Below are 27051 nucleotides of genomic sequence, written 5' to 3' on the forward strand. Positions count from 1 at the left end.
TACTGGTATTATAGTTAAATATATAATCGAAAATGTTTGGAATATAATTCTAAATGGTAATTATTACGCAGTGAAGAATTCTTATTTTAATAAGTTTTATTAATTGTGACTCTCCACGAGAAAAGGGACTTTAGAGGCAAAAAAATTTTTAGATTATGTTTGTATAATTTTTAAATAGAAAATAAAGAAAGCTAAATCTTAATACAAATCACTGGAAAAGATATTCAATAATGATTTTGATTTTACATATAATTAAAAAAAAAAAAATTAATCAAAACGAAAACTTTCACTTGACATAACCTAAATTTTTTTTGCCTTTAAGGTCCCTTTTCTTGTGTATGTACACCACGAGTGTATTTTTTTTCTTTTTTTTTTTTTTTTTTTGATAAAAGTTAGAATGTCTCAAAGAAATTCTGTTTTATTTTTTAAAATGCACCAAAAAAAGACAGTTTACTATTTTTTTTTTTTTGTTGTATTTTAAAAACCTAAGTCTAGTTTTATGAATAATGTAATTAAATTTAATACTTTGTAATTTATCACAGACATTTTTTCGGCTTCTGGCGCAAAACTACAAAGAAAATAATATTATAAATATTTTATATAATAAATATAATTAAACAAAATTATATACGATATTATACATTTATACTACTACCCCAAAGTGGAATAAATCGAAAAAAATAATTATTTTCAATTTATTTTACAAATAATAACAAAACAATAATTTATCAATATTTTGACGTTAAATTAAATTATTTTTAATTTAAGTATTTAAAATATTGGTGAAAGTTAAAAGTTTTGAGACATCCTAATACTTTAAATCATTTGAAAATCGTGAATGAAAAAGTAATCGATTCTACAAAAAAAAAATGCACATGTGAAATTATTATTAATTAATTTATTAACAATTATAATATTAATAGTTAATATATTAATTAAATATATAATTAATAATTTTAATTATCTACACAATTATATAATTAATTTTCTGATTATTTTAATAATTAATTATTTAAATTATTAAGGTAGATTAATTAATTAATTAAATTAAAAACTTACATATTGTTTTTTAAAAAGTGAGAAATATTCTGATAGAAACACTATATATATATATATATATATATATAACATGGAATGGCCCTCGAGATACTATTCTTTGCTTAACTCTTTGAATTTTGTAAACTATCATTCAATCATCGTTCAGAAACTAATTAGTCTTGGTCCTTGATTGCCTCTCGTTACAGCGCACGATTGCTTCTCTCTCAACCCTAATAGAGCAAAACGCGATTTATTTTTCAATATTACTCCTATATCACTTCCTAAAGAATTTTCTCTTCTTCTTTTTTTTTATTTTTATCCCCCTCGCGGAGTAAATAAGCATAATTTCATCGTTCAACATGTAAATTATAAAGCTTTATGGAATCTTTTTCCATTACTTTATACATATATAACTTTAATCAAATTACAGGCTACAGAGTTTTATTTTTTATTTTTATTACAAAACTCGACGTAAACTTAAAAAGCTCTGTTGACGAAACTTTTTTTTTCCAAAGTTCAGTTATACACCTGGACATTATACAAATAACAGGGAGAAAAAGTTTTATTATTATGATGATATGAATATAAAATTAATTGAAAGTTGAAGAAGAAAAGAAAAGAGAAAACATTTATTTTTCTCTTTTATAAAAAAAAAAAAAAAAAAAAAAAATTGTAAATGTAATTATAAAAATGATTGTGAGTAGAATTGAAATTTTAATTAATAATTTAATTAAATTAAACACACGCATTAATTTGAAAGTGGAAAAGCGCCGAATATCGTCTTCTATAATAATAATAATTTTATTATAATTATAAATTTTTGTTTGTAATTTAATTTAAAAAGCATTGCAACATAAATCGGTTAAACTCTATTAAATCCCCTTTGTCGCTTTTAATAATTAATGTACGTATCTAAAACGCTATTGCATGTAGTTTTAATAATGGTTAATTAACGGCAAGGCACAAATTTCAATTTGCATTAGATTTCCTACATTAATCTAAGAAAATGGATATTACATATAATAAAACGAGAAGGCTACTTATGATACTTGGAAGATTATTATTAAAAAATTCTCCAATATTAAAATTATTATTTAATTTTTTTTTTATCGATTCTTTTATTTTTATTTATCAAAATAGAATAAAATATTTAGAATAGAATTATCAAATCCGAATCATTCCATAAACTTGCCGTTAATTCATAAAAAAATCTTGATTTTAATTAAAAAAAAAAAAAATCAAATAATTGATTACTTTTCTATTATATCAAATAAATATTCTGAATAATTATTATTTGAGATGGTATTTGTTTCAAATACAAAAAATTATTGGTCCAAATACAATTTATTTAATTCAAATAAAAATTATTCGTAAATATTTATAATTAAGTAACCGATTAATGCGTTATTCGGCGTTTCTCTATCAAAATCAAAATTTACGAATTATGATTTTTTTTTTTTTAATTGAAGCAATATAGTTTCTCAATACAATTCCATATTCGAAAAAAAAAGTTCGTTCTTAAAACGAAATAAAGTCTGTAATTTATTATCCCTATTAATAATCTTAAACCGAAAGCCCCTAATTGGACGAAATTTTCAGCCTTTTTACGATCAGAATCTTTTTTTTTTTTTTTTTTCATTGTCAATCTCGAAAAAAAATCGTCAATTCATATCTCCTATTACAGCTTATCACAATAGTGATGAGACATTATATAGCTTAGACAAATTCTAACATTATGGCAGTTGTGCACCTCGATATTTTGTGACATAAAGAATTTAAAATCCTCCCATGTTTTTTTTTGTTTTTTAGAAATTCACCAGCATCGAGAGAGAAATATATTTTATTATATGTATTATGAAAGTGACGCTTTTTGAAGACATTCGTTGTTAGAGATATACATCAAAAGAGGGAAATATTAAGGGCCTGTTTCACCAACTCCAATTATAGTTAATTCCCGATGTAATTTAATCAGTCTTTTATGTCCCACCATCTTTGAATTAACTTAATCTCACCAGCGCGCGCAATTTTATTCATCTGTTCTGAAGTGTACAATTAAAATAGCGGAATAAAAAGAAAATAGTATTACTGCGAACAGAATGATTAACTATAGGAATGTGTGAATAATGATGATGGGATCCACTGAAATATATTTGTTACCAGGCGAAACCGGAAAACCAGGCAAAACCCGAATTGCCTATGCATTTCGGGTTTTGCTTATGATTTTAGGAATATATATTACGGGCAAAACCCGAATTGCTTAGGCATTTCGGATTTTGTCTATGATTTTAGGAGCATATGTTACCGGCAAAACCCGAAGACCAGGCAAAATCCTAATTGCTTAGGCATTTCGGGTTTTGCCTATGGTTTTAGGAACTTATATTACCGGCAAAACCCGAAAACCAGGCAAAATCCTAATTGCTTAGGCATTTCGGGTTTTGCCTATGGTTTTAGGAACTTATATTACCGGCAAAACCCGAAAACCAGGCAAAACACTAATTGCTTAGACATTTCGGGTTTTGCTTATGATTTTAGGAATATATATTACCGGCAAAACCCGAATTCCTTAGACATTTCGGATTTTTTCTATGATTTTAGGAGCTTATGTTACCGGCAAAACCCGAAGACAAGGCAAAACCCGAATTGATTAGGCATTTCGGATTTTGTCTATGATTTTAGAAGCATAAGTTACCGGCAAAACTCGAAGATCAAGCAAAACCCGAATTGCTTAGGCATTTCGGGTTTTGCCTATGATTTTAGGAACATATATTACCGTCAAAACCCGAGTTGCCTAGGCGTTTCGGGTTTTGCTTATGATTTTAAGAAATATTTCCTATGCGTTTCGGGTTTTGCCGAGGCCGTTTTAGGCAAATTGAAAATGATTAAAATTTACTACACAAATGCATATGTTTGGTCATATAATAACAGAAAAACTTTTTCATTTGCAAGTATGTACTAGTTCGGTTGAAACCATTAGCCATTTATTTTGTATATTTGTATACTAAAACGGCCTCGGCAAAATCCGAATTACCCAGGCAAACACCGAAACGCCTAGGCAATTCTAAAAATGTCTAGGAAATCTTTAGGAAATTCGGGTATTACCTAGGCAATTCTAAAAATGTCTAGGAAATCTTTAGGAAATTCGGGTATTTCCTAAAATCATAGGCAAAACCCGAAATGCCTATGCAATTCGAATTTTGCCGATACTACTGGAACAGGCACTATATATATTTCAGTGAATGAGATCAGCGAGTTGATAAAACCGGCCCCAAGTGGTTTTTTTTTTTTTTTTTTAATTCACATTCACCATTGTCAATAATTTAAATTCTAGAAACGTGTACATAAAGTGGCAAATGCTCCGTAGACTGCCGCTGTGGATTGTGAGTGCCATTCTGCCTGCAATGCTTCGAGTTTGCCTGTATAAGCTCCCTTGTTTCGCTGGGAGAACCGGGACTAATGCTATTTGTCGTCGATGTCTCAAAACGATCGCTGATTGCCTCCTCCTCGGTGATTTGCTCGAGAAATAAGTTTGATTGTATTGGAATTTGATGGTCCCCATTTGAGACTGATGGCGATGTTGGCGAATATGCTGGCGGTGGACTTCTTGGCAATGACATTGAACTCTTATCATCGTCTTGGGTTTGAATTGATCCCGACGATGTGGTGCTTCGCATTTGCTTAGCACGACGTGCGTGTCGTGTGGTGAGACCACCAGTTTCAACGTCTCTTTCGAGACGATGACCCGATCTTGATCTTGTCAATTGTCGTTGGACATATTCTTCGAGATCATTTTCCTCGCGGCGGGCAATCACGCGATTCAAAATGATGAGAAAAATGCCAATAAACACGGCAAAGAGACCAGTTGCTACCAATTCGTTCCACCAGTTGCCAGTTGTTTTTGTACCCCAGGAGGACAGATCACCTGGTAGTAGTCCACTGGCTAAGAGAAATGCTCCAAGAACAACGAAAACAACGCCAATGTGAAGCATGCCAATTGACGTGACAACCTTTGAGTCAACCATACTTTGTCCGGCCGCACGATGTGAATTGGCAATTTTCTGATGTCTTGGATGATGATCCAGTGAACCGGTCGACGCTCTTGGTGATGTTAAACCACTTTCGCCTGATTGAATGCTGAAACGACGTTCTCGAGCGCGACGCTGCTCATCACGACGCTTTCGTTGACGCTTGATGGCCAAGGCCGAATGCAATCCCACCGCGTGCATCCTGCAACACCGGAAACACAGTCTTCTCAGTCAAACTTGTAATCCAGTGTATCTAATCTCAGGGTTTTCGCGGATATTCCACTTTTTTTTTTTTGGTCATTTTTAATTTTCTTTTTTCAATTCCAAATCTCCCCAGGGAAATAGACTAATTTATCAATTTTATTGTTCCTCATGATTATCCCATAAAAATCATCAGATATAATTATTTTTCAGCCGAAATTACATTTTTCCAAATAGAATTTCTATTTAAACAAATTCTTAAAACGCCGAATTTTTATATATTTGTCCGAAATTGCAAACGACCGAAAAAAACAATGATTTTGGCGCCAATTTTAAAATTTCCACAAGAAAATTGTGATTGGTGAATTTTAAAAATACCGCCGAAATATTTGTCCATTGTTCGTTCGGCCATTTGCAATTTTGGACAAATAAAATTCTAAAAATTCGTTTAAAAAAAAGATTCTATCAAATTTTTTATTTGAAAAATGAAAATTCGTCTAAAATTAAAAACTATACTTTAATAGAATTTTTTAAAATGAAATTTCTAACTAATGATTTTTATAGAATAATCATGCGCATCATTTTATCTCTATTTTTGGTACACATGAATAAGTTTTAAAAAATATTTACAATTTTCATTTGATAGAACTATTTTTAGGCAAATTTTTATTTATTTCTTTTATTATTACGACTGAAAATTCGAATAAATAAAAATTCTGTGATGTTAATTTTTTCGGTTATATAAAAAATCTTGAAAATACTTGGAAAAATTTTTTCTGAAAAAAAATTCTATTCAATGAAAATTTTAATTATTTTTAGAACTTATTCATGCGTCCCCTATTTTTTTTTTGTTTTGTAAATTTGAGACAAAAATGATGTAATATTAACAAAATTATGGTGATCTTTGACAATTTCGTTTATCTTTGACAGTTTTCATTCAAAAAAAGAGAATAATAATTTCAAAGACGTAATTTTCAATTTTTATTATGTATGATTCAGGAAATGTTGAAATTTTCAAATTATTTTTCAAACTGCGAGCTATTTCAAAACTTCAGTTACAGGAATTTGAAATGAAATAAATGGTCAGGTATTTGAAATTGAATTTTTCTGAATAGCCACAGACTAGAATTTATAAGCGAAGGAATTCCTTTTTACGAATGTAAAGAATTTCAAGCTTTCTATATTATATATAAAAAGTCAATATAAATTGCCACGCTTTCGATTTGTTTAGAAGTTGCAAATTATTAATTCTATTTTTTTTATTATTTCTTATAATAATAAATTTATAATAAAAAAAAAATTTGTAATTAAAAATTTTTTCATTTTTTTTCAATAATGTAAAGGAAGAGTTAATAATTTATTAGGATTTTTATTTTTATTGTTGATTAAACTTTTAATGAAATGTGAATTTTTATTTGAAAAAAAAACAAGAAGAAAATGAATATTAAATTATTGAGTCAATATTTACGATATTAAAATCAAGTTTTATCATGATGAGAAATCGTGTTATGAATTTTAGAATTCCGTAATTTCCATATTGCATATAATTGAAATTAAAAGAGAGAGAAATTTTCTTTTTAATATATTTAAATAAATTTTAAATTTCTAAATATATTAAAGAATAAAAAAAAAGAATAGAAGATTTTTTTTTATCATAAAAGAATCGTTTTTATCGATTCTCATTCACTTGATTTTTGACAATATGTCAAGTGAAAAAAAGAACATCTTCGCTTTTTTTATATACAAAAGAGTGAAATTTCCACTAAAAAAAAAATTTGCTTCTACATTTCTTTTTGTCTGTTAGAAATATTCTCTTTTCTCCTTTTTTTTTATTTCTAATATGTATTTTTCACGATCATGTTAAGATCACCATAATTGGGTTGAAATTGTTATTATAGATTTGAATTTATATTTTTATTCTATAAAAAAGTATTCAAAAATTTTTTTAGTAATTAAATTATTAATCATAGAGACTAATAATTGGGAAAAAATTTTTTTTTAATATTCTGCTGTAAGGAATTCTATTTTTCAATTTCTACAATAAAATATTTATAAATATAATTTTTTGCACAGGGTGATCGATTTTTATGGTGAAACTATTAATAAAAGTAAAAAATAGAATCTTCATGGTTTGAGTACATTTTTGTATACTTGAAAGTTTACTTAATTTAATTATAAATATTGCTACAGCTAAACATTTATTTTATTATTTTTAATATTTACCATTGATAAAATTTTGTTAAAAATTAATTAGTTTTAATGGATTAAAATTAAAATAAAAAATTTAATTATTAAAAAACTTTAATAATTTTTTTTATATAACAATATCTTTTTATATAAGAATTATATTTTTAGGTTTTAATTTTTTTTTTTGGAAAGAATTTATTCCCTTAACAAATATAATATATTTAATTTTTAAAATTTTTGTTTTCCTATTACAATAATATGAATTTTCATTTAATATTGAGACTGAGTTCCAATTTTGTTCTCTCTTACTAAAATATTAATTTAGAACTGCACATATCCATCAAGTGCCACTAAAACATTTTAAGTGAGACTCAATCTAGAAACTGCCAAATGCATATTGAAACATTGATTAATATTCTCCCAGATATTTTGTATATGTGGTATAATTTTACAATTCTATAATTAATTTATTTTAATTTTTAAAATTATTAAAAACATTATTTTAAATTTTCGATATTTTTTTTAATTAAGAAATTTTTTCTTATTTTTAATTATGTACCAATTGTTTTAATAATGACAACTTTATACATTTCTCAGTTTCTGTTGTTTTTTTCATTATTATTATTATTATTATTATTATTTATAATTATTTTAATTCTTTGTTTGTGGCGAAAATTGTCATGCTTATTAAAAATGAGAATTAAGATAAAATAGAAATAATTCTAATATATTTGAAATATATTAAAGAACAAAATTTAAATTTGAATTATTTTTTTGATAGGGACTTGTAAAAATGTCAAGTTTTAAGAATATGAATTGTTTTTGCCCTGTTCTCGGCGTTTACAGGATGCACTGCGATGTAATTGATTATGCTGTTTCTGCAACGATTAGTAGTAAATTTTTAATTTCTATATACATCACGCATATATATATATATATATGAATTTAATATTTATTCATTAAAATCTTTTATTTCTCTTTCACACATAATTACACTTTTTACATGAGAAATATACACACAAATTCATGCATCAGATTTACAACTTTTATTAATAAAAAAAAAAAAATTAAGTTCAAATTTTCTATTTAATATATCACAATGGAGTTATGTGAATGAAAATTTATCTGATTAAAACTGTTGCGAGGAAAGTTTCATTTGGACAATTTATTTTTTTTTTTAATTTTTTGTAGGAAAAATAAATTACACTAATTTTCTGATTTTTAAAAAAAGTAAAAGAAAAAATGAATTTTTTTTTTTTATATCTTGAAAAGTTTCTTTTGAGAATTATCAAACGCACTTTTGGGAAAATGTGAAAGAAAATTTGAAATTGAGATAACGTCCCAAATGGTAGAAAAAAAAGAGTGTCCATCATCTATAGAAAAAATGGGTCGAGTCTCTTTTTTATAATGAGACTGTTCTATTCATTTTTTTTCTTTTCTTATATTGGGGAATAATAATCTGTCTCCAGCCACATTTTAGCTCTTTTTTGCCATATTATATATATATAAAATATAAGAGAGGAGGACCACGAACTCGTTCATCAAAAGACTCATTGTTGTTCAGTTATACTGTGATGTTTTTTATGTCGACACGTGTCGACTCTTGCTTCATTGTCCAACATGAGTAATTATCTGTCTTTCAAAAAAAAAAAGTCTATTTCAAAAAAAAACCTGCAATTTTACAATTCATTACGAATAATTTAATTCATATTTATCTTTATTTATCATTATTGTTAATTTCGTTAATTTTTTTTTTAATAAGTAATTTAAAGATTTGAAATTTCTCCCTTATTTATAACAATTTAATTGTTTATAATATAAAGTCCAAGTATTATCAGAGAAATGATTTATTTGAACCAAATAAAATATATTTGAGTTAAATAAACGCGTATATTTATCTCAGAGCCTATACTAACTTATTTATTTGACGTAAATAAAAATTTTATTTGTTAGAAATAAATTTTTCTTTGGCTCAAATAAATTTTTTATTTCAATGAAATGAAATATATTTGCAACAAATAAATGATTTAGTAGGCTCGGAGACAAATATACCATTTTTCTATATAGTTCGAATTTATCAAAGAATTTTTATATTATTTAAAAAGAAATCTGAAACGTGATATGAAATTTTATTGATTCATATGAAAATTAAAGTAAAATTGCCCCACTTTATTTTACAACCCATTTTATGATGAGTTGTTTATGAGCCATACCTTTTTACTTCTACATCTTTAATTAAAAAAAAAAAAAAAAAAACAGTTTCCTTTAACTTAAACTGACAAAATTTTTATAATTTATTTCAATAACGAATAATATGAAAGCATTATAATGACTTAAATAGCAGCTGAGTCAAAACATAATAGTTTTATTATTAAAAAAAAAAAAAAAAAAAAAATTAATTATAAAAAAATATTTTAATATTTCTTTCCATTATTATTATAACAATTAAATAATTAATTAATAATTATTAATTATTATAACAATTAAATTATTAATTTATTTAAATTAAATTTAAATTTATTTATTTAAATAATTAATTAATAATTATTAATTAATTATAACAATTAAATAATTAATTAATAATTATTAATTATTATAACAATTAAATTATTAATTTATTTAAATTAAATTTATTTATTTAAATAATTAATTAATAATTATTTATTAATTAGAACAATTAAATTATTAATTTATAATTATAATAATTTAAATAATTAATTATTATGATAAATTGGAAATTATATTAAAGGCGAGAGAAATAAATTTTTCAACACACCTGCGGACACTACCCCAATCACCATTTGAAAAAGTTTTACTGGTGCGAGCCTGATCAATAACCTTTTTCCTATCCCGTCCTTTTTCAAAGAACGCAAGCAGCACGTGCAATGTAATACTATATATATATATATATATATATATATATATCTATATAGACTATGACAATGTTGACTTTTATGTGTATCGAGCTTGCACGGCGCCAAGACGCATCGTTTTTCCGTCGCATGCGTGAAAAAAAAAAATGAGCATAACGACGGCAGGACGCCAAGAAATGGGAACACAATAGTGAACTTGTTATAAAGTCCTTGCATATATAGGTTACAATGAAAAACGTATAAAATCTTTTTCATACTTTCATTAAATTTTAACCCTTATTTCAAAATATTTATTAAATTTATTTATTCTTAACAATTAATACTGATAATAATACTAATAATAATAAAATAATAATATCAATAATTAATAATAATAATAATAATAATAATTATTATTATCATTATTATTATTATTATTTAATAATAATAATAATTTATTATTTATTAATAATATTATTATTAATAATTTAATATTAATTTATTATTAAATTTAATATTAATAATTATAATTATTATTATTATTATTATAATTAATAATAATAATTGCAGAATAAATTTTTTATAGGATTATTAATTAAATTGTAATTACCTTCCTTTTAAATTTATCCTATATTTACTCGCGAGAAATGAAAGCTAACGAACACTTATGCTTTAAAAAGCCCTTGAAAGATTCTTTCAACGCAATTTATTTAGAATTTCTTTAAGATAAATGTCGTCTGATATCTCTTGAGGATTTATTTGAAGGCTTAGAAATTTTCTCTGCACATAAAAAATTCCTCGTAAAAAAGATTTCTGAGATTATTATTATTATTATTATTATTATTATTATTATTATTATTATTATTATTATACTACTATAGAGTATATTATAAGGGATAATTAATTTTAAAACCTTTTTACTAAGTGAAGAAATTTTTTGAACTGATGCCAAAAGCGACATTCTATATCAGAACTTGTAGGTGATTTTTTTTTTCTCAAATCCAGGATCTATTAAGATAAAATTTATTTCATATCGTTATACTTTTAAGAGGAAAATTTCTTTTTTTCTATTTCTATTTTCGAAATAAGAAAATATTTAAAGAAAATTTTATTCTCTCGTTTGAAAGATAAAAATTGTATATTTTTTTTCTACACTCAGAGAAATGGTATATTTGTCTCCGAGCCTACTAACTCATTTATTTGTTGCAAATATATTTTATTTCATTGAAATAAAAAATTTATTTGAGGCAAAGAAAAATTTATTTCTGACAAATAAAACTTTTATTTACGCTAAATAAATAAGTTAGTAGGCTCTGAGACAAATATACGTTTATTTAACTCAAATATATTTTATTTGGTTCAAATAAATCATTTCTCTGCGTGTAGTTTTAGTTAATTTTTGAGAGGATTTATAAGAATTTTTTTTTTTTTTTTTTTATAAAAAGTGAGCGAAATTTTTTTTGCAATACTTTTTCGAAAGTTTTTTTTTTTTTATTACAAAAATAGAACAAAGTTTATTTTGTATGAGAGCTTTTGAGGTATTTTTGTGAAGATGACACTTGAAGAGGTAAATGTTGCATATAGGTAAAATAAACTGAACTGTTTGTACAAAGCAACCTGTTGAGAGTGATTTGTACGCAACAATATAAATTAAAAAAAAAAAAGTAAATGAATAACAAAAACATTAAAATTTTGTTAGCAAGTATTTTTTTTATAATTCATTTTTTCCATATTAAGAGTATTATTTTTAAAATAGAATTTTACTACTATTTTCGTTGAAAAAATAATAATTTATCACTAAAATTTCCGCATGGAAAAAATCAAACAAAAAAATCTAATATTCCAAAAATTAATCGAAAAATATTTTTATTTATAAAATTAAATATTTTTTTTGTTTTTAATTTTTTTTTATTATATAATCTAATAATAAAAAAATGAAATAATGATTAGTTTTTATTGAAAAAAAAAAATTAACTTTATTTCGAATTCCGCTATAGTTTTCCATCCATGAAAACTTTTATACAATATGCCCGGAAAATACGTTACAGAGATCAAAGGTTATTGTCGAGCAATTCCTTCTCGTTATTCTCTTCCTCTTCAGTAAATGTTAGATTTTTTTTTTTTTTTTTATTTCGATCCAATATAATATGTATATGACGTATAACTGATATGAAAATATTCTTATGATAAAAAATAAAGGCTGGAAAATTGAATTTAATAATGCTCGTATAAAAAAATTCTAATTTTATTTTATGATAAAAAAAAAAGAAAATTTTTTTAACACTCCTCTTAATTTCCAGTAGTAAAAAATATTTTAAGTCAGACAAAATATTTTAAATTATATAGATTTCATATTAGTAGTTAAAATAAGTTTTAGCCAATAAAGATAAAAGTAGAAAAAGTAAATTACAGTTAGACAAAAATTATATTGTGTGTTGGAGTTTGTCATCAGTAGTAAAAGTAATTTTTAGTCAGACGCAGTAGTTGAAATTATATATGTATCATAAAATCTATTTCATTTATTAATTCATTTTAGTGATAAGGGTCTTATTTTTAATTTATTCCCCTTTCTTTTTTTTCCACCTAAAGATATAATTGAAATATTTATTAATAATTTAATTATTTTTAGTTTATTAGAAATTGTTTCTTTATTTCTTTTTTATTTTTGTTTTAAATGAAAAAATTCAGCACAAATTAAAATTTATTTAGGCGAAAAGAAAAATTTATTTGAAACAAATATATTTATTTGGCACTGAGACAAATGTCTCAGATAATTATTATTTAAATTAAATTTAATTAATTAATTAAATTAAATTAATTAAATAATTATTATTTAATTCAATTAAAAATTATTTGCTTCAAGTAAATATTTATTTGAAAATACTCAAGTAATCGAGTATTTGAATCAAATAAATTTTTTTTTCATTTTAGTGAAAACTATATATAGTTGAATGTTATAAAATGTAAATTTTTTATCAAATATTCATAAATCTTTTTTTTTACTAAACTTTATATATTCCATTTAATTTTTATAGACACCATTAATGAATATTGAAAGGTAGAATAAAAAATGTAAAATAAAATTTGGTTTTATTAAAACGTATACAGTAAACATTGGATGAAATATTTTCTCAAAAAAAAAAATAATAATAATAATATTTATGTTAATTGTATTATATTTATTATATATATATATTTTTTTTATATTTATTTATATTTATTTACTAATGTAAAAAAAAATAAAGAAGAAATACAGTTGGTTTCAGAATTAAATATCGATTTCTTTTCACGAAGAAATTTTCTATTTTCTATTTAAATGTGTCTCTGTGTGTGCAATATCTCCGGTGATATCAGATTGAAAATAAATTTTCTGTAAACAGAACTTTGATTCAAAATCCATAAAGTGTTTCTAGCTTCTATAATCAATTCAATTAACACTATGAAAACTGGCACCGGAAGATGTATCTCTCTAGACATGTTTGCCCGGCATAAATAGGTCATGCGATTGACCTTTCCAATTTCAATTCCAAAAACCTAATTAACATATAATTCGCCAATTCCATCACATATCGCAGAAATCCCATCATTATTAATTGTTAACGTTTTTCGAAATAAAAATGAAATTTTTTTTTTTTTTTTGGAATTTAAATTTTTCAGACGAAATTTTTTTTTTAATACATCCGTTACTAAATAATTATAAATAGATTTTTTTTACAATTAATTAAAAAAAAATTTTCCTTTTTAAATCCGTAATTTTAGAAAATTTAATTAGCCACTTGTTTTTAATGTCATAAAGAGGTGATACTCGGGCCTGGTTAAAAGTTGAGTGTTCTTGAAGAGAAGAAGATTGCTTGGCAAAAGCTTCGCATTATTATTATTATTATCAAAAATATAAGATCAAAAATAAGAGTTTGAAAAAAACTCGTCAAAAAATTTCATTTTTATTGATAGATAATTTTTCTAAATTTTTTCAAAAATACACACTAAAATTTAGAAGCTAAATTGTTAGTTGGGTTTTGAAAAATAAATTCTATGAAAAGACTTTTTTTTACAAATAATTATAATTTCTTTTTTTGAGGTTCCTAAATAACTTAATATTATTTGTCAAAATTTCAAATAAAAATACTGTTTGACCTAAAAATTAAAAATACTACGTCGTATAAAAAAAAAATTCAAAATGAAAAGTTTAGTGAGTTGAAATGAAGTTCCATTTTTATGACTCTATATGAAACTGACTCGAATGGAATTTTAAAAAGTTCCCACTCAAACGACTTATTCTCATTGCAAAAAAGGAAATTAAAATTTTTCAAGATAATTAGAGTGTGTAATGACGGTTATATTATTAAAAAACAAAAAAAAAAAAAAAAAAAAAAAAAAAAAATGTGAGGTTTGACACAATTGTAACTTGAGCACTAAGTAAAGTTGACCTCACACAATTTTCTCCAAGAATGACGTTAAATTTAAACTTGGAAACTGTGTAAAGTAAGTAAGACAAAGTCTGTTTGGTTGTTTTTAAAACCCTTCAGAACATATTATAATTTCCCTCTGATATACATTTTATATTCTCTATACTTTTTGATATTTAATTTTTAAATATAGTTATACAAAATTAATTGCATATGTATTAAAAAATTTACTTTTCTCAAATAATGAATACTTGAAAAATGTGAATTTTAATTAAAGTCAATTTTAATTTTTAAAAAACATATTACATTCCCTTATTTACGAGACAAATTGCATTTTCCTGTCTATTAAAACTAAGTTCACTTTCATGTGTTTTTTTTTTTTTTTAATAAACACAAATTAAAATTTTCATTTCTTTTTTTTTCATACATTTTAGTTTATAGAAAAAAAAATAAAATAAAATAAAAAAAAAATAAATAAATAAAAAAATTTTGAAGAACGATAATAAATTTAACTAAAATTGATAATTCTCTCTTAGGGTGGTGTGATAATGATAAAAATTAAACGCGAAAAAAAATTCAAATACCAACAATAAATTATCAGGAGAAAATTATTCTTAATTGTTTTTTTTTTTTTTTTTTTGGATAATTATTTTTTGTTTAGTAATTTTCATTTTAATTAAAATTTAATTAAAATTAGAATTTTTAATTTATAAATTTAGACGTTATAAATGTTTGAAAAAACGCAGTAATTTTTTTTTTCTAATTTCAAAGATTAATACAGTCACTATAAAAAAAAAATTTTATTATAGAAATCAAATTTAATAGCAGAATATGCATAATATATAATTTAAAAACGAATAATTTTCTAATTATAATTGGAATTTAATTGGAATATTATCATTTTATTATATCTAACAAGTTTGAACAATACATTAAAGAACTTTTCAGAAACTTGAAACTAAAGCTTGTTATGATATTCAATTATCTCTCCTTGGTGTTTAATGAATAGTTTCTAAATCACTTTAGCTCTGATATCGAAAGTTTCACAAATATATATTTTTTTATTTAATTAATTAAGGAGATAAAATATCAATCAATTTATTGTAAATAATTCGTTAATAATAATAATAATAATAATAATAATAAAACAAATAATGAAATAATAATAATAATAATAATAAAACAAATAATGTAATAATAATAATAATAATGAAACAAATAGTAAAATAATAATAAAAATTATCAAAATTAAAATTCTTTAAAAAAAAAAGTACAATCAAATTAACGTGAATTAATTACGTTAAATGGAATTCACTAAAATGTTAAACGTTTTGTGAAACGGTGCGGAAACTGATTTAAGAATTTATAGCTATCATTCCTGCGTTTTGTTTACTTTCATTAGACGTACAAAGTTTATAAATTCCAAACTGTAGTAATTAATTTTCAAATTCTCTTTTTAAATTCCAATTTTTTTCTTATTGTAAAGAATTTTTTCAATTTGCAAAAAAAAAATGTCTCCCATAAATTATTAAAATTTTTTTTTATTTTTTTTTTATTTAACTTTAAATTTCCTATGAAGAAAGAATCGATTAAATAATTTTTCTTCTTTTTTTGTTTTGCGAAAAACGTCATAAACACTATGAAACATTCACTCATTCCATTTATAACAGACAAATAAATAATAGAAGTTTGCTTCGGAGTTGAGATATCAATACAAAAACTTCACATTTCATTATACGAAGAATGTCCATATAATATTTCTTTTTTTAACAAATTACTGTTTATGAAAAATAAATTGGAAATTTCAAAGAAATTTTGCAGAGGAAAAATATTTCTCTTTAAAAATCTTATTAAAGATTTATTTATTTATTTATTTAGTATTTATTTATTTCCTAAAGATAGGAAAAATTGAAAAAAATTTTAAATTTTTTTAACATTTTATTATAATTGTATTTTTTTTTATTGTTCAGACCAAAAATTTTGATAAATTTTTCATATGTAATAAATAAATAAATATGTAAAATTTACAAAAAATATTATGAAAAAAATTATTTTCAAAATATTATTTCGTCTTTCAAATCATTGAAATTTTTTTTTTTTTTCTTTCATAAACGACGTTAAACGTTTTGAAAATTTTCTTCTGATAAATTTTATTCCAACTGATAAGAAAAAGAATATATTCATCTCCGAAACAAAATTTTTATTTTTTTTTTTTTTGATAAACATTCTCACCTGGCTGTTAACGATAAACTTGGCACTTAAAAACTTGGCTCTTGCGTTTTCTTGATTTCAAGCCATGAGCTTCAAGAAAAAAACAAAAAAAAACAAAAAAAATCACCACTGCGTAGAACGAACGCCTTTTTTTCGCAAATGAAATTTACATTTCCACGTTAACCGGTATTTTTCGCATTGAACCAAATTTTATAATTCTTAGTTCGATTTTGGAACAATAAACAATATTTTTTTCTTTTTTTTAAATATCTAAGGAACTTTTTTTGTCACACGTTAAAAAAAGGGAAATTGGGATTATTATTATTTTTTTTTGTCCTTATTTTGTATTTTATTTCCGTTTTGTTTATTTGGTTTTGTTTGTTTTTTTTTTTTTTTTTTTTTGGTTTTAATTTACAATTCCCAACACTAGCCCCCCCTTTTGTGCGCGTTCTGTCCCTCTCGGAAGTTTAGGGACGAGTAAATTCGTCTCGATCCGGACAAGAAGAGCCTAGAACGCGCCTTTCAAAAGCTCCGCGCAAGCTCAGAACGTCCCCTAATGCCAGCAGCAGATTAAAGCGAATATCTCCTGTCGGTTGGCCTCCTATTGTTTCTTCATATTTGCAAGTATCATAAAATCTTATTTGCATTTCAAGCAGTGGGAAATAAAAAAAATCCTGTTTCAATTTTTATTTTTTTTCACTCTTTTTTTTTTTTTTTTGGTAAAGAGGAAATTTTTTGAAAATTTTCATTTCATTGACCTCTTATTGGAGAAAGCAAATAAATAAATTTCTCATATTTAATTAATAATTATATATAATTTTTTATTGCACTATGAATTACGTTCTTTAATTCACATTTTTTTATAATAGATTTTTTGAATTTAATGCATCACCACCAGGATGTTAAAAGCATTTTAGCTACTTATTAACATGTCGCCAATTTTATGCTTTTATCTAAAAAATTACATTTATTAAAATTTTTCATTTGATTAAAAATTTTCAAACTAAAATTCATTGCTGTAAATTTTTATTATTTTTGGCAATTTTTTTTTTTAAACTAATTAATAAATACTTTATAGTTTTTTTTTTTAATTCTATAGAAATAATATACACAATAAAGAAATTTTTCATCTGTCCCTAAGGACAAATTTTCTTGTATATTCAGCAAAATTTGTTCAAAAAAAAAACTTTGGCAAATATTTATTATTCATGAGATTTTTCGTTCCCTTACATTATTAAAGTCACACAGCAATCCGTATATATATATATATATATATATATATATATATATATATATATATTATGAGAAACGAATAAAAAATTGTGACAAATTTTCAGAATCTCATTTACATTTTTAGGATTCCATTTTTTTTACTAAATCCTCGTATCATTTATAAATACGAAAATTTTTTTTTAATAAAAACTGTTTATATATAATTTATAAATATTTTTAAAATTTTTAATGAATTAATTAAAATTAATGAATTTAAAATTAATAAATTTATTTTGATAAATTAAGTACCTAAATTAAAATATTAAAATATTAAAAAATTAAAAAATTATTTGCAGGATTCCATTTTTTTACCAAATCCTCGTATCATTTATAAATACGAAATTTTTTTTTTAATAAAAACTGTTTATATATAATTTATAAATATTTTTAAAATTTTTAATGAATTAATTAAAATTAATGAATTTAAAATTAATAAATTTATTTTGATAAATTAAGTACCTAAATTAAAATATTAAGAAATTAAAAATTATTTGCAGGATTCCATTTTTTTACCAAATCCTCGTATCATTTATAAATACGAAAAATTTTTTTTAATAAAAACTGTTTATATATAATTTATAAATATTTTTAAAATTTTTAATGAATTAATATTAATAAATTTATTTTGATAAATTAAGTACCTAAATTAAAATATTAAAATATTAAAATACTAAAAAATTAAAAATTATACCGTATAAAAAAGAAACTTAAAAAAAATCACTGAAAATTAAAAGGCATTAAAATAAGCTGCAACGTTTATTATTTTAATCCAATTTTGCTTATTTCAATCCATTTTGGTATTAAAATAAGCAAAATTGAATTAAAATAATAAGCATTGCAACTTATTTTAATGCCTTTTAATTTCCTGTGATATTATGCAATTTTCTAGATTAAAATCTTTTCCAAAAAATAGGGACTTAAAATCCAAATTTTTGGAAATAGTGTAACCCTTCTTCCCTCGGCTGAAATTTTTTTTTTTTTTTTTTTTTATTAAAAAATTGAGTATTTTAGTGACACCTATATAGAGGGGTTGAATTATAAACTGAACTCACCCCAGTTGATAATAAAGAATCCTTTAATATCGAATAATTTTATACAAATAAAGAAGTATCATTAAATTTTTTTAAATCAAAAAATTTAAAAAAAAATTTAAAAATATTTAAATTATTAAAAATATATAAATTAACTAATAGATAATAATTGAATTGAATTAATAAATCGTTTAAAAAAAAAAAACCTATTAACAGGCAAAAAATAACAATAATTAAGAAAAATTTGATAATTATTCGATTTTGGAATTAAACAGAGAATTTTTATAAGGCAATTTTTTATTTCGGCAAAAGAAAAATATATTGTACATTTTTAAATCTAAAGTTGTTGTATTATTATTTCTAAATTTGAAAATTGAATAATTAAATATATTTCATTAAACTGTATTTTAAGAAAATTTATTTAAAAATCTATTTAATTTTTTTCCTATCAGGAAGAAAATTTTCATTTTTTTTTTTTTAACTCTATAACAATAGATATTTTATATATAGAAATAGACTATGCAAAAAATACGAAAAGCATTTTATTTTCAATTATATAAAAGTTTGTTTTTTTTACCATTATTTTTCGATATATTGTCAATTAATTATATCCACTATTTTTTTTTCTTAATTTCTTCTTTTCAGTAATTATTGTTTGCATTTTCGATTTGAATGAAATTGTTTAAGTAAACGTTTTATAACATTTTGATAAATTCTCCCATTTCTTCTCTCCTGAGCACGAATTAATGGTGTTTTATTATTATTTGAAATTATTTTACGTTTAATTCCAGGTGTATGTACCAAAAAAGCACCATCCAGAATAATAAGACGATAATTCATGAGGCACATTTCAAAAATCTATATTATATAAACAATATAATTTGAATAAAGAAAACAAATTTTTTTGTTTAATTAAAAATAAAAAAAAAATAGTTAATTTTTTATTGAAAAAAAAAAAATTTAATTGTTAAATAAAATAATAAATTAATTAAAAATTAAAATTATACCTGAGCCATTTTATCTTGACGACCCTCCCATGTCATATCTTCCGTATAAAGTGGATCATTTTTAGTTCCAATAAAAACTGGCTCCCATCTGTGATTAGGAAATTCTCTTGTCACAATAAGAGGCTTTACTTTACCAGAATTGGGTCGAAGTAGCCATTTACGTGTAAGTCCCGGAAATCTTTGACAGTGCGGACACACATATCTATATATTCACAAAAATTATTATTATTATTATTATTATTATATAAATAATATATATATTTTTTTTGTAGATTTTATTTTTGGATTTATTTCTCCATTGTGTATTTATTACAAAGAAATAAGTAAATATTATAAAATAAAAAAAAAAATATAATAAATATTATTATTTCCTCAATTATATTGCTTATAAAAATAATATATATATATATATATATATATATACATGCCTGTGAAAATAAACAGCTGAACCGTCTTTAATTGCATCGAGTAATTGATTTTTATTTACGGGCGGCATTTGATTTGCTTCAATTTCAAAAACAGGTAATACAAAAACAACATTAATTTTTGTTATACGTTCTTTTAACATTTCCTCAAATCCTGATGCTAAATTTAAACTTGGCAATAATTCTATATCAGAGACAAGTACACGTTCAGTTTTTGATTTTAATCGTGCAATATTTCTAGCAACATTTATTGGATACGTCATTTTTCTTTGTTTTCTTTCAGTATCAGCTTCCCTCCATTGAAGATCTGAAGCCGCACAATCATCCTTATTGTATTGACTAAAGTCGCCTAAAGCCGGTGGACGACCAGTTGGGAATATTAGATGAACTGAAACCTATTAAATATTTCCCATAATAATAATAATAAAAGCAACAAAATAAGAATATTTAATAAAATAAATAATAATAATAATAATAATAATAATAATAATAATAATAGTAATAATAAAAATGATAATAAAAATTTAAAAAATAATGATAATAATAAAAATTATAATTATTATTATAAATTGAAATAGAAAAAACAACCTTGAACATTGTTGGTTCGCAATGGCAGGCTCGATCCAAAAGTGCCACTGCTAAACCGGCATCGAGGCCAGGTGCAAATATTGAAAAACTTAAAGGTCCTTCCCATCGTCTTGCAAGTTCAACAATTGAATAAACTTGATCGGCAGTCGAATGGGTACATAATGTAATTTGAGGAAGTTGTTCAATTATTTTTGATTTATAGGCAATAATTAATGGAAGAATTCTATAAGGCCCTTTATCACCAGCCTCAGGACTAAAAATAATTTCTGACGATGAATAGAAAAATTCATGAGGTAGACTGTAATGCCAATTGCAGAAACTCAAATTTTTCATCTGTTTTCCTGCCATATAGGAACCAGCAGCGTAAAGAGGCGCACCTATATATAGAGAAAGCCATTGAAAAAAAAAAAAAATTTTTATTTGATCCAAATAAATATTTACTCGAATCAAATAAATATATTTACTTTGTAATGATAGTTAGAAATCGGCCGGTAAATATTTGTACTAAATATTATCGCGCGTCGATAAACAAGTTACCGACCGCAGAGCTTAAAGACGTAGTACCCGATTTCGCCGCGCGGGCCGCATCGCCAAAGCTCACTCGCGTGCGCTCAGCCCACCCAGCGGCTATATAAGCTGCGCTCTCGGCGAGGACCGTCACTCTCGTGCTACACGGAGTCCGGGTGGGTCTTACCCACCTGACTAGGAGTTTTACTCCGAGAATCTTTGTGGAGAGTTTTACTCTCGTTCGTCGGGTTTTACCTGTCGAACATATATCGGTTTTAATGTATATAGTGTATAGTAACGATTTGTAATATAACGTAACAAAATGTATAGTAAAATAATGAAATGTATAGGAAAATAATGAAATGTATAGTAACGTAAATTTGAATCTCGAAGTTTTAAGTAGATCTTTTGTTTTATTACCGTTTTAATCTCCGTTCTTAGATATACTTAGAGTGTTACTCTTTGTATAATGGAACACGAGTTTTACTCGTGGTTCACCGGTGTATCGCGAATTTTTAGGCAGTAAAGTAACTGATTTATGGCTCATCATAGCGAGTTGAAGCCGATTTTGTTAATGCGCGGCTCAAATATACGACGTTCCCGATTGATGCCGATTTTCGATTTCCGCGGCTCAACATTTATTTTGATAGACGCCGAAAAATCGTTACTCGAAACCGACTTTCGCGATTTACTTTAATCTTCGTACAACTTGGACATTGTAAATACCTTTGTAAATAAATAATTTGTTATCAGTTTGTAATTAACCAGTTATTATTGTTATCATTGTTTTTTTGGAATCAAAACGAACCCTGGCTCGGCGAGCTAAAACATTGATTCTTTAAATTACAAACGTTACAGATTTTGGCGCCCGAACAGGGACAGTTAATCAAAAAACGATCGTAGTAATTTCATTTTTACCGATGTATCGCGTTTTCTTTCGATTAATTGTCACCTCCGTTTATCCGATCGCGTTTTAGAAATGTTTCCTCGTACCTTTAAAGTTAAATTCATTTGAAATTGTTACAACCGTTAATTTAAAAATTGTAAATTCCATAGTATATTAGCATATCGTAAAATTAACGTCATTTTTCGCTTTTGATTTATTGTATCCGTGTAACGTCTATGTAAATTTGTAAACCGGTCGACTATCCGAGAAATTGTCACGCGCACCGTAATATACGTTTTTCGTTTTCATACATTCATGTAAATAGACCCCGTTATATAATTTTTTTTGTTACGATAGAAATTTCGTTAACCCATACCGTCGATTCTAAGATAGCCTTCTTGTTACTCGAGAAATGCAATGTAGTGCATAAGGAGAACTATGCGTGCATCTTAGAATGATCAGTTCCGTATCCTGTGATAACTCGTGTGTCTAAACTCGAAATAATCGAACACATACCGAACGAGTCTATCAAATTTGTTATCAGAAGTGCTTGATATAATTAGTACATCCCGGGTGCCATAGTGCACCACCGAAGTTGTTTGCACGTTACGAAAAAGGAATGTCTGGTCGTCGTTACAGACATTTCCTTTAACACGTCTTCAACGTTTTGTTTCGTTTCGTTTCATGAAGCCTAAACATACATCTGAGTTTGTTGAATTGTATCAAGAAACATTTGGTCCTAGTTCTGACCATTTTGTTAAGAAACTTGCAACATTCCGTTTGAATTACATACTCACTGACATTGTTCGTCGCTCATGAAATGGAAACCCTGTCGCCGTCAAGAAAATTCCATAAGTACGTCGTCTTATGTAATTATCACCGTTTTTATTTGTAAATATATAGTCCACAGTAACCGTTTAACCGAATGAACAACACTGGTTCATTATCTGTCTTTTCTTAGTATCGTCGTATCGTTCGAAAGTTTTGTACATAATTCGTTTAGTTGTAAATAAGTACCGTCGTTGTAAATCGTAAAAAGAAAAAAACGAAGAAGAATCCAGAGAAGCTACATCCAGTCCAGTCAGTTCCAGTTCAACAAAGATGTCATGAATACCGTTTTATATCGTATGTCTAAACTTTGTTTTGTAACGTATTTTCTGCCAATATTTTGTATTGTATCTTGTAAGTAAAATCGGACGAGTGTATGAAGAAAACTACACCGAAAGTTTTCTTCCTTTAAAGAAAGGGGGGTGTAATGATAGTTAGAAATCGGCCGGTAAATATTTGTACTAAATATTATCGCGCGTCGATAAACAAGTTACCGACCGCAGAGCTTAAAGACGTAGTACCCGATTTCGCCGCGCGGGCCGCATCGCCAAAGCTCACTCGCGTGCGCTCAGCCCACCCAGCGGCTATATAAGCTGCGCTCTCGGCGAGGACCGTCACTCTCGTGCTACACGGAGTCCGGGTGGGTCTTACCCACCTGACTAGGAGTTTTACTCCGAGAATCTTTGTGGAGAGTTTTACTCTCGTTCGTCGGGTTTTACCTGTCGAACATATATCGGTTTTAATGTATATAGTGTATAGTAACGATTTGTAATATAACGTAACAAAATGTATAGTAAAATAATGAAATGTATAGGAAAATAATGAAATGTATAGTAACGTAAATTTGAATCTCGAAGTTTTAAGTAGATCTTTTGTTTTATTACCGTTTTAATCTCCGTTCTTAGATATACTTAGAGTGTTACTCTTTGTATAATGGAACACGAGTTTTACTCGTGGTTCACCGGTGTATCGCGAATTTTTAGGCAGTAAAGTAACTGATTTATGGCTCATCATAGCGAGTTGAAGCCGATTTTGTTAATGCGCGGCTCAAATATACGACGTTCCCGATTGATGCCGATTTTCGATTTCCGCGGCTCAACATTTATTTTGATAGACGCCGAAAAATCGTTACTCGAAACCGACTTTCGCGATTTACTTTAATCTTCGTACAACTTGGACATTGTAAATACCTTTGTAAATAAATAATTTGTTATCAGTTTGTAATTAACCAGTTATTATTGTTATCATTGTTTTTTTGGAATCAAAACGAACCCTGGCTCGGCGAGCTAAAACATTGATTCTTTAAATTACAAACGTTACAACTTATATTAAATAAATATTTATTTGAATTAAATAAACTTTATTTTATTAAAAAAAAATACCATCTCAAATGATAATTATATTTAAAATATTAATTTGATAATAAATAAATAATTTTAACGTCCGAGTACGCAGGCAAAAAAATCTTAATCTAGAACACTTAATTATTTTTAAATAATTATTTACTTGAACCAAATAATTTTTATTTAAATTCAACAAATTGTATTTGAATCCACAGAAAATTAAAAGGCATTAAAATAAACTGCAACGCTTATTATTTTAATACAATTTTGCTTATTTTAATACCAAAATGGATTAAAATAAGAAGCGTTGCAGCTGATTTTAATGCCTTTTAATTTTCTGTGTCAATAATTTCTGTATTTGAAACAAATACCATTTAATTGTGTCAAATAATAATTATTTGATACAAATAAATATTACACTGAAAAAAAAAAATTTATTTGATTCAAATACCGGTGTATTTGGTTATTATCAAATAAATATTTACTTGAATCAAATATTTCTTATTTTGAATCAAATATATAATATTTGTATCAAATATTTCAGTATTTGAATCAAATACTATTTATTTGATTCAAATAAGAAATATTTAATTTAAGTAAATATTTATTTGCTAATTAACCAAATACACCGATATTTGAATCAAATAAATTTTTTTTTCAGTGCAGCGATAAGTTTCTCTGGAACAGCGATATATTTCTCTAGAATAACGAAAACTTTCACTATTTTAGTGAAATGTATCGCTGATCTAGGTAAAGATTTTTTTGCGCAAAATATATATTAAAATAGATTAAATAACAAAATGCGAAAACATTTAGATAAATGGATTTTATTAAAAAAAAAATTTTTTTACTAAAAATCATATTGTACGAAGGTTTTTTGTTATTTAACCTATTTTAATAATAATAATAATAATTAATAAATTTTTTTCTGACAACTCTGTTTTTTCTACACAATCTTTAATTTTGCCAATATCGAATTTGAAGTAGAAAAATTGAAGTGTCGTCAGACAAAATATACAGTGAAGATGGTTTAATATTATCTAAGGAGAGTGCCCCTCAGTAGATAAATCTAATTATAGTCAGACAAAACATTGCAAAGATGGTCTCATGTTATTTTATGTAACACAGTCCCTTTAAGTAGAAAGATCCAAGTTTGGTCAGACAATATATAATTCAAATAAAACGATTATCAATTATATTATATTATATAATAATTTATTAAATCTTTTAATATATATATATATATATAAAAAAAAATAAACAATATTTCAAAAACGATTTCTCCATTTATTATTCTCAGTAGAAAAAGTTTGAGTTAGGTCAGACAAGCAATGTGAAAATTTTTAAATTCTTTTTTTCGAAATAAAAATACACCAAATTGTTGCTAAAAATTTTTTTTTTTTTAATTTTTATAACTAATTGTAATTAATTCAGTCATATAATTTAATTATTTTTTTTTTGCGAAAAAAAATGGTGCAAAAAAATTTTTTTTTTTTTTTAATTTGCCATGCATATTGATTGCTATCTAATATATTAAATTGCGATAAATCTTATAAGCGTTTGGTAATTACTGCGGTAATTAGGGGTGGAGGGGGGGTGGTCTATTAACTACGGTAATTTAACATATATTTCTGAAGCGCGCACCAGTCGGTAGTTCCTGTTGCAGATGCGCATTTTCCGATCTCTCTAAATGTTCACCATCGAAGAAAATTGGAATAGATCGACTGAGGCCTTTACCAAGAAGCAATCGAGTTGACAGGAAAATGGAAAAAATAAAAACAAACCAAATGAACAATCTGTACCATCGTTTGCGCATGTCCTATGTGACTTTATGTCCTGAGATTATTACAGATTCCCACATCATCAGAATCATGTATATTATGATAAGATGATGCTGTGTAATGTGTCAATCCATTAAAGTTTTTCTTATCATTTCACTGTCGCGTACGCAAATAAAAAATAAAAAAAAATATTAAATCCTCTCTTAAGAAACTTTACATTTATACTAATTTGCGCATGCTCCTATCAATTTGCCTTCAGGGACGTGGAAATAAACTCTTCACATTGTGTCTTTTAAAAAAAAAAAATTTTGATTTTGTACCAAATTTTTTAATTTACTTTTTATTATATTAAAATTAATAATGTATTTACAATTACTATTATTTATTATTATTTTTTATTTTATTACTATTTTTTATTACTATTTTTTATTACTATTTTTTATTACTATTTTTTATTAATATTATT

General features: G+C 24.8%; 2 protein-coding genes across 2 annotated transcripts; both read right to left on the reverse strand.

Moving 5' to 3' along the window:
- Window positions 1-877: 877 nt before the first annotated feature.
- Window positions 878-17383, reverse strand: LOC127291094 (uncharacterized). The gene is made up of 2 exons (XM_051320025.1): window positions 16939-17383; window positions 878-5262 (listed from the first exon to the last, which is right to left on the reverse strand). The coding sequence occupies exon 2, from the start codon at window positions 5259-5261 to the stop codon at window positions 4356-4358; it is 906 nt and encodes a 301-aa protein (XP_051175982.1). The 5' UTR covers window position 5262; window positions 16939-17383; the 3' UTR covers window positions 878-4355.
- A 2333-nt stretch (window positions 17384-19716) lies between these two features.
- On the reverse strand, window positions 19717-26620 carry LOC127288039 (beta-1,4-glucuronyltransferase 1-like). The gene is made up of 6 exons (XM_051315247.1): window positions 26449-26620; window positions 21805-22002; window positions 21241-21617; window positions 20656-21047; window positions 20228-20429; window positions 19717-20078 (listed from the first exon to the last, which is right to left on the reverse strand). The coding sequence occupies exons 1-6, from the start codon at window positions 26618-26620 to the stop codon at window positions 19869-19871; spliced, it is 1551 nt and encodes a 516-aa protein (XP_051171204.1). The 3' UTR covers window positions 19717-19868.
- Window positions 26621-27051: the final 431 nt, after the last annotated feature.

Source organism: Leptopilina boulardi, unplaced genomic scaffold, assembly GCF_019393585.1.
Source record: "Leptopilina boulardi isolate dan_hultmark-lab unplaced genomic scaffold, ZJU_Lbou_2.1 LbouV2_123, whole genome shotgun sequence".
In the NCBI taxonomy this organism is placed as follows: Eukaryota; Metazoa; Arthropoda; class Insecta; order Hymenoptera; family Figitidae; genus Leptopilina; species Leptopilina boulardi.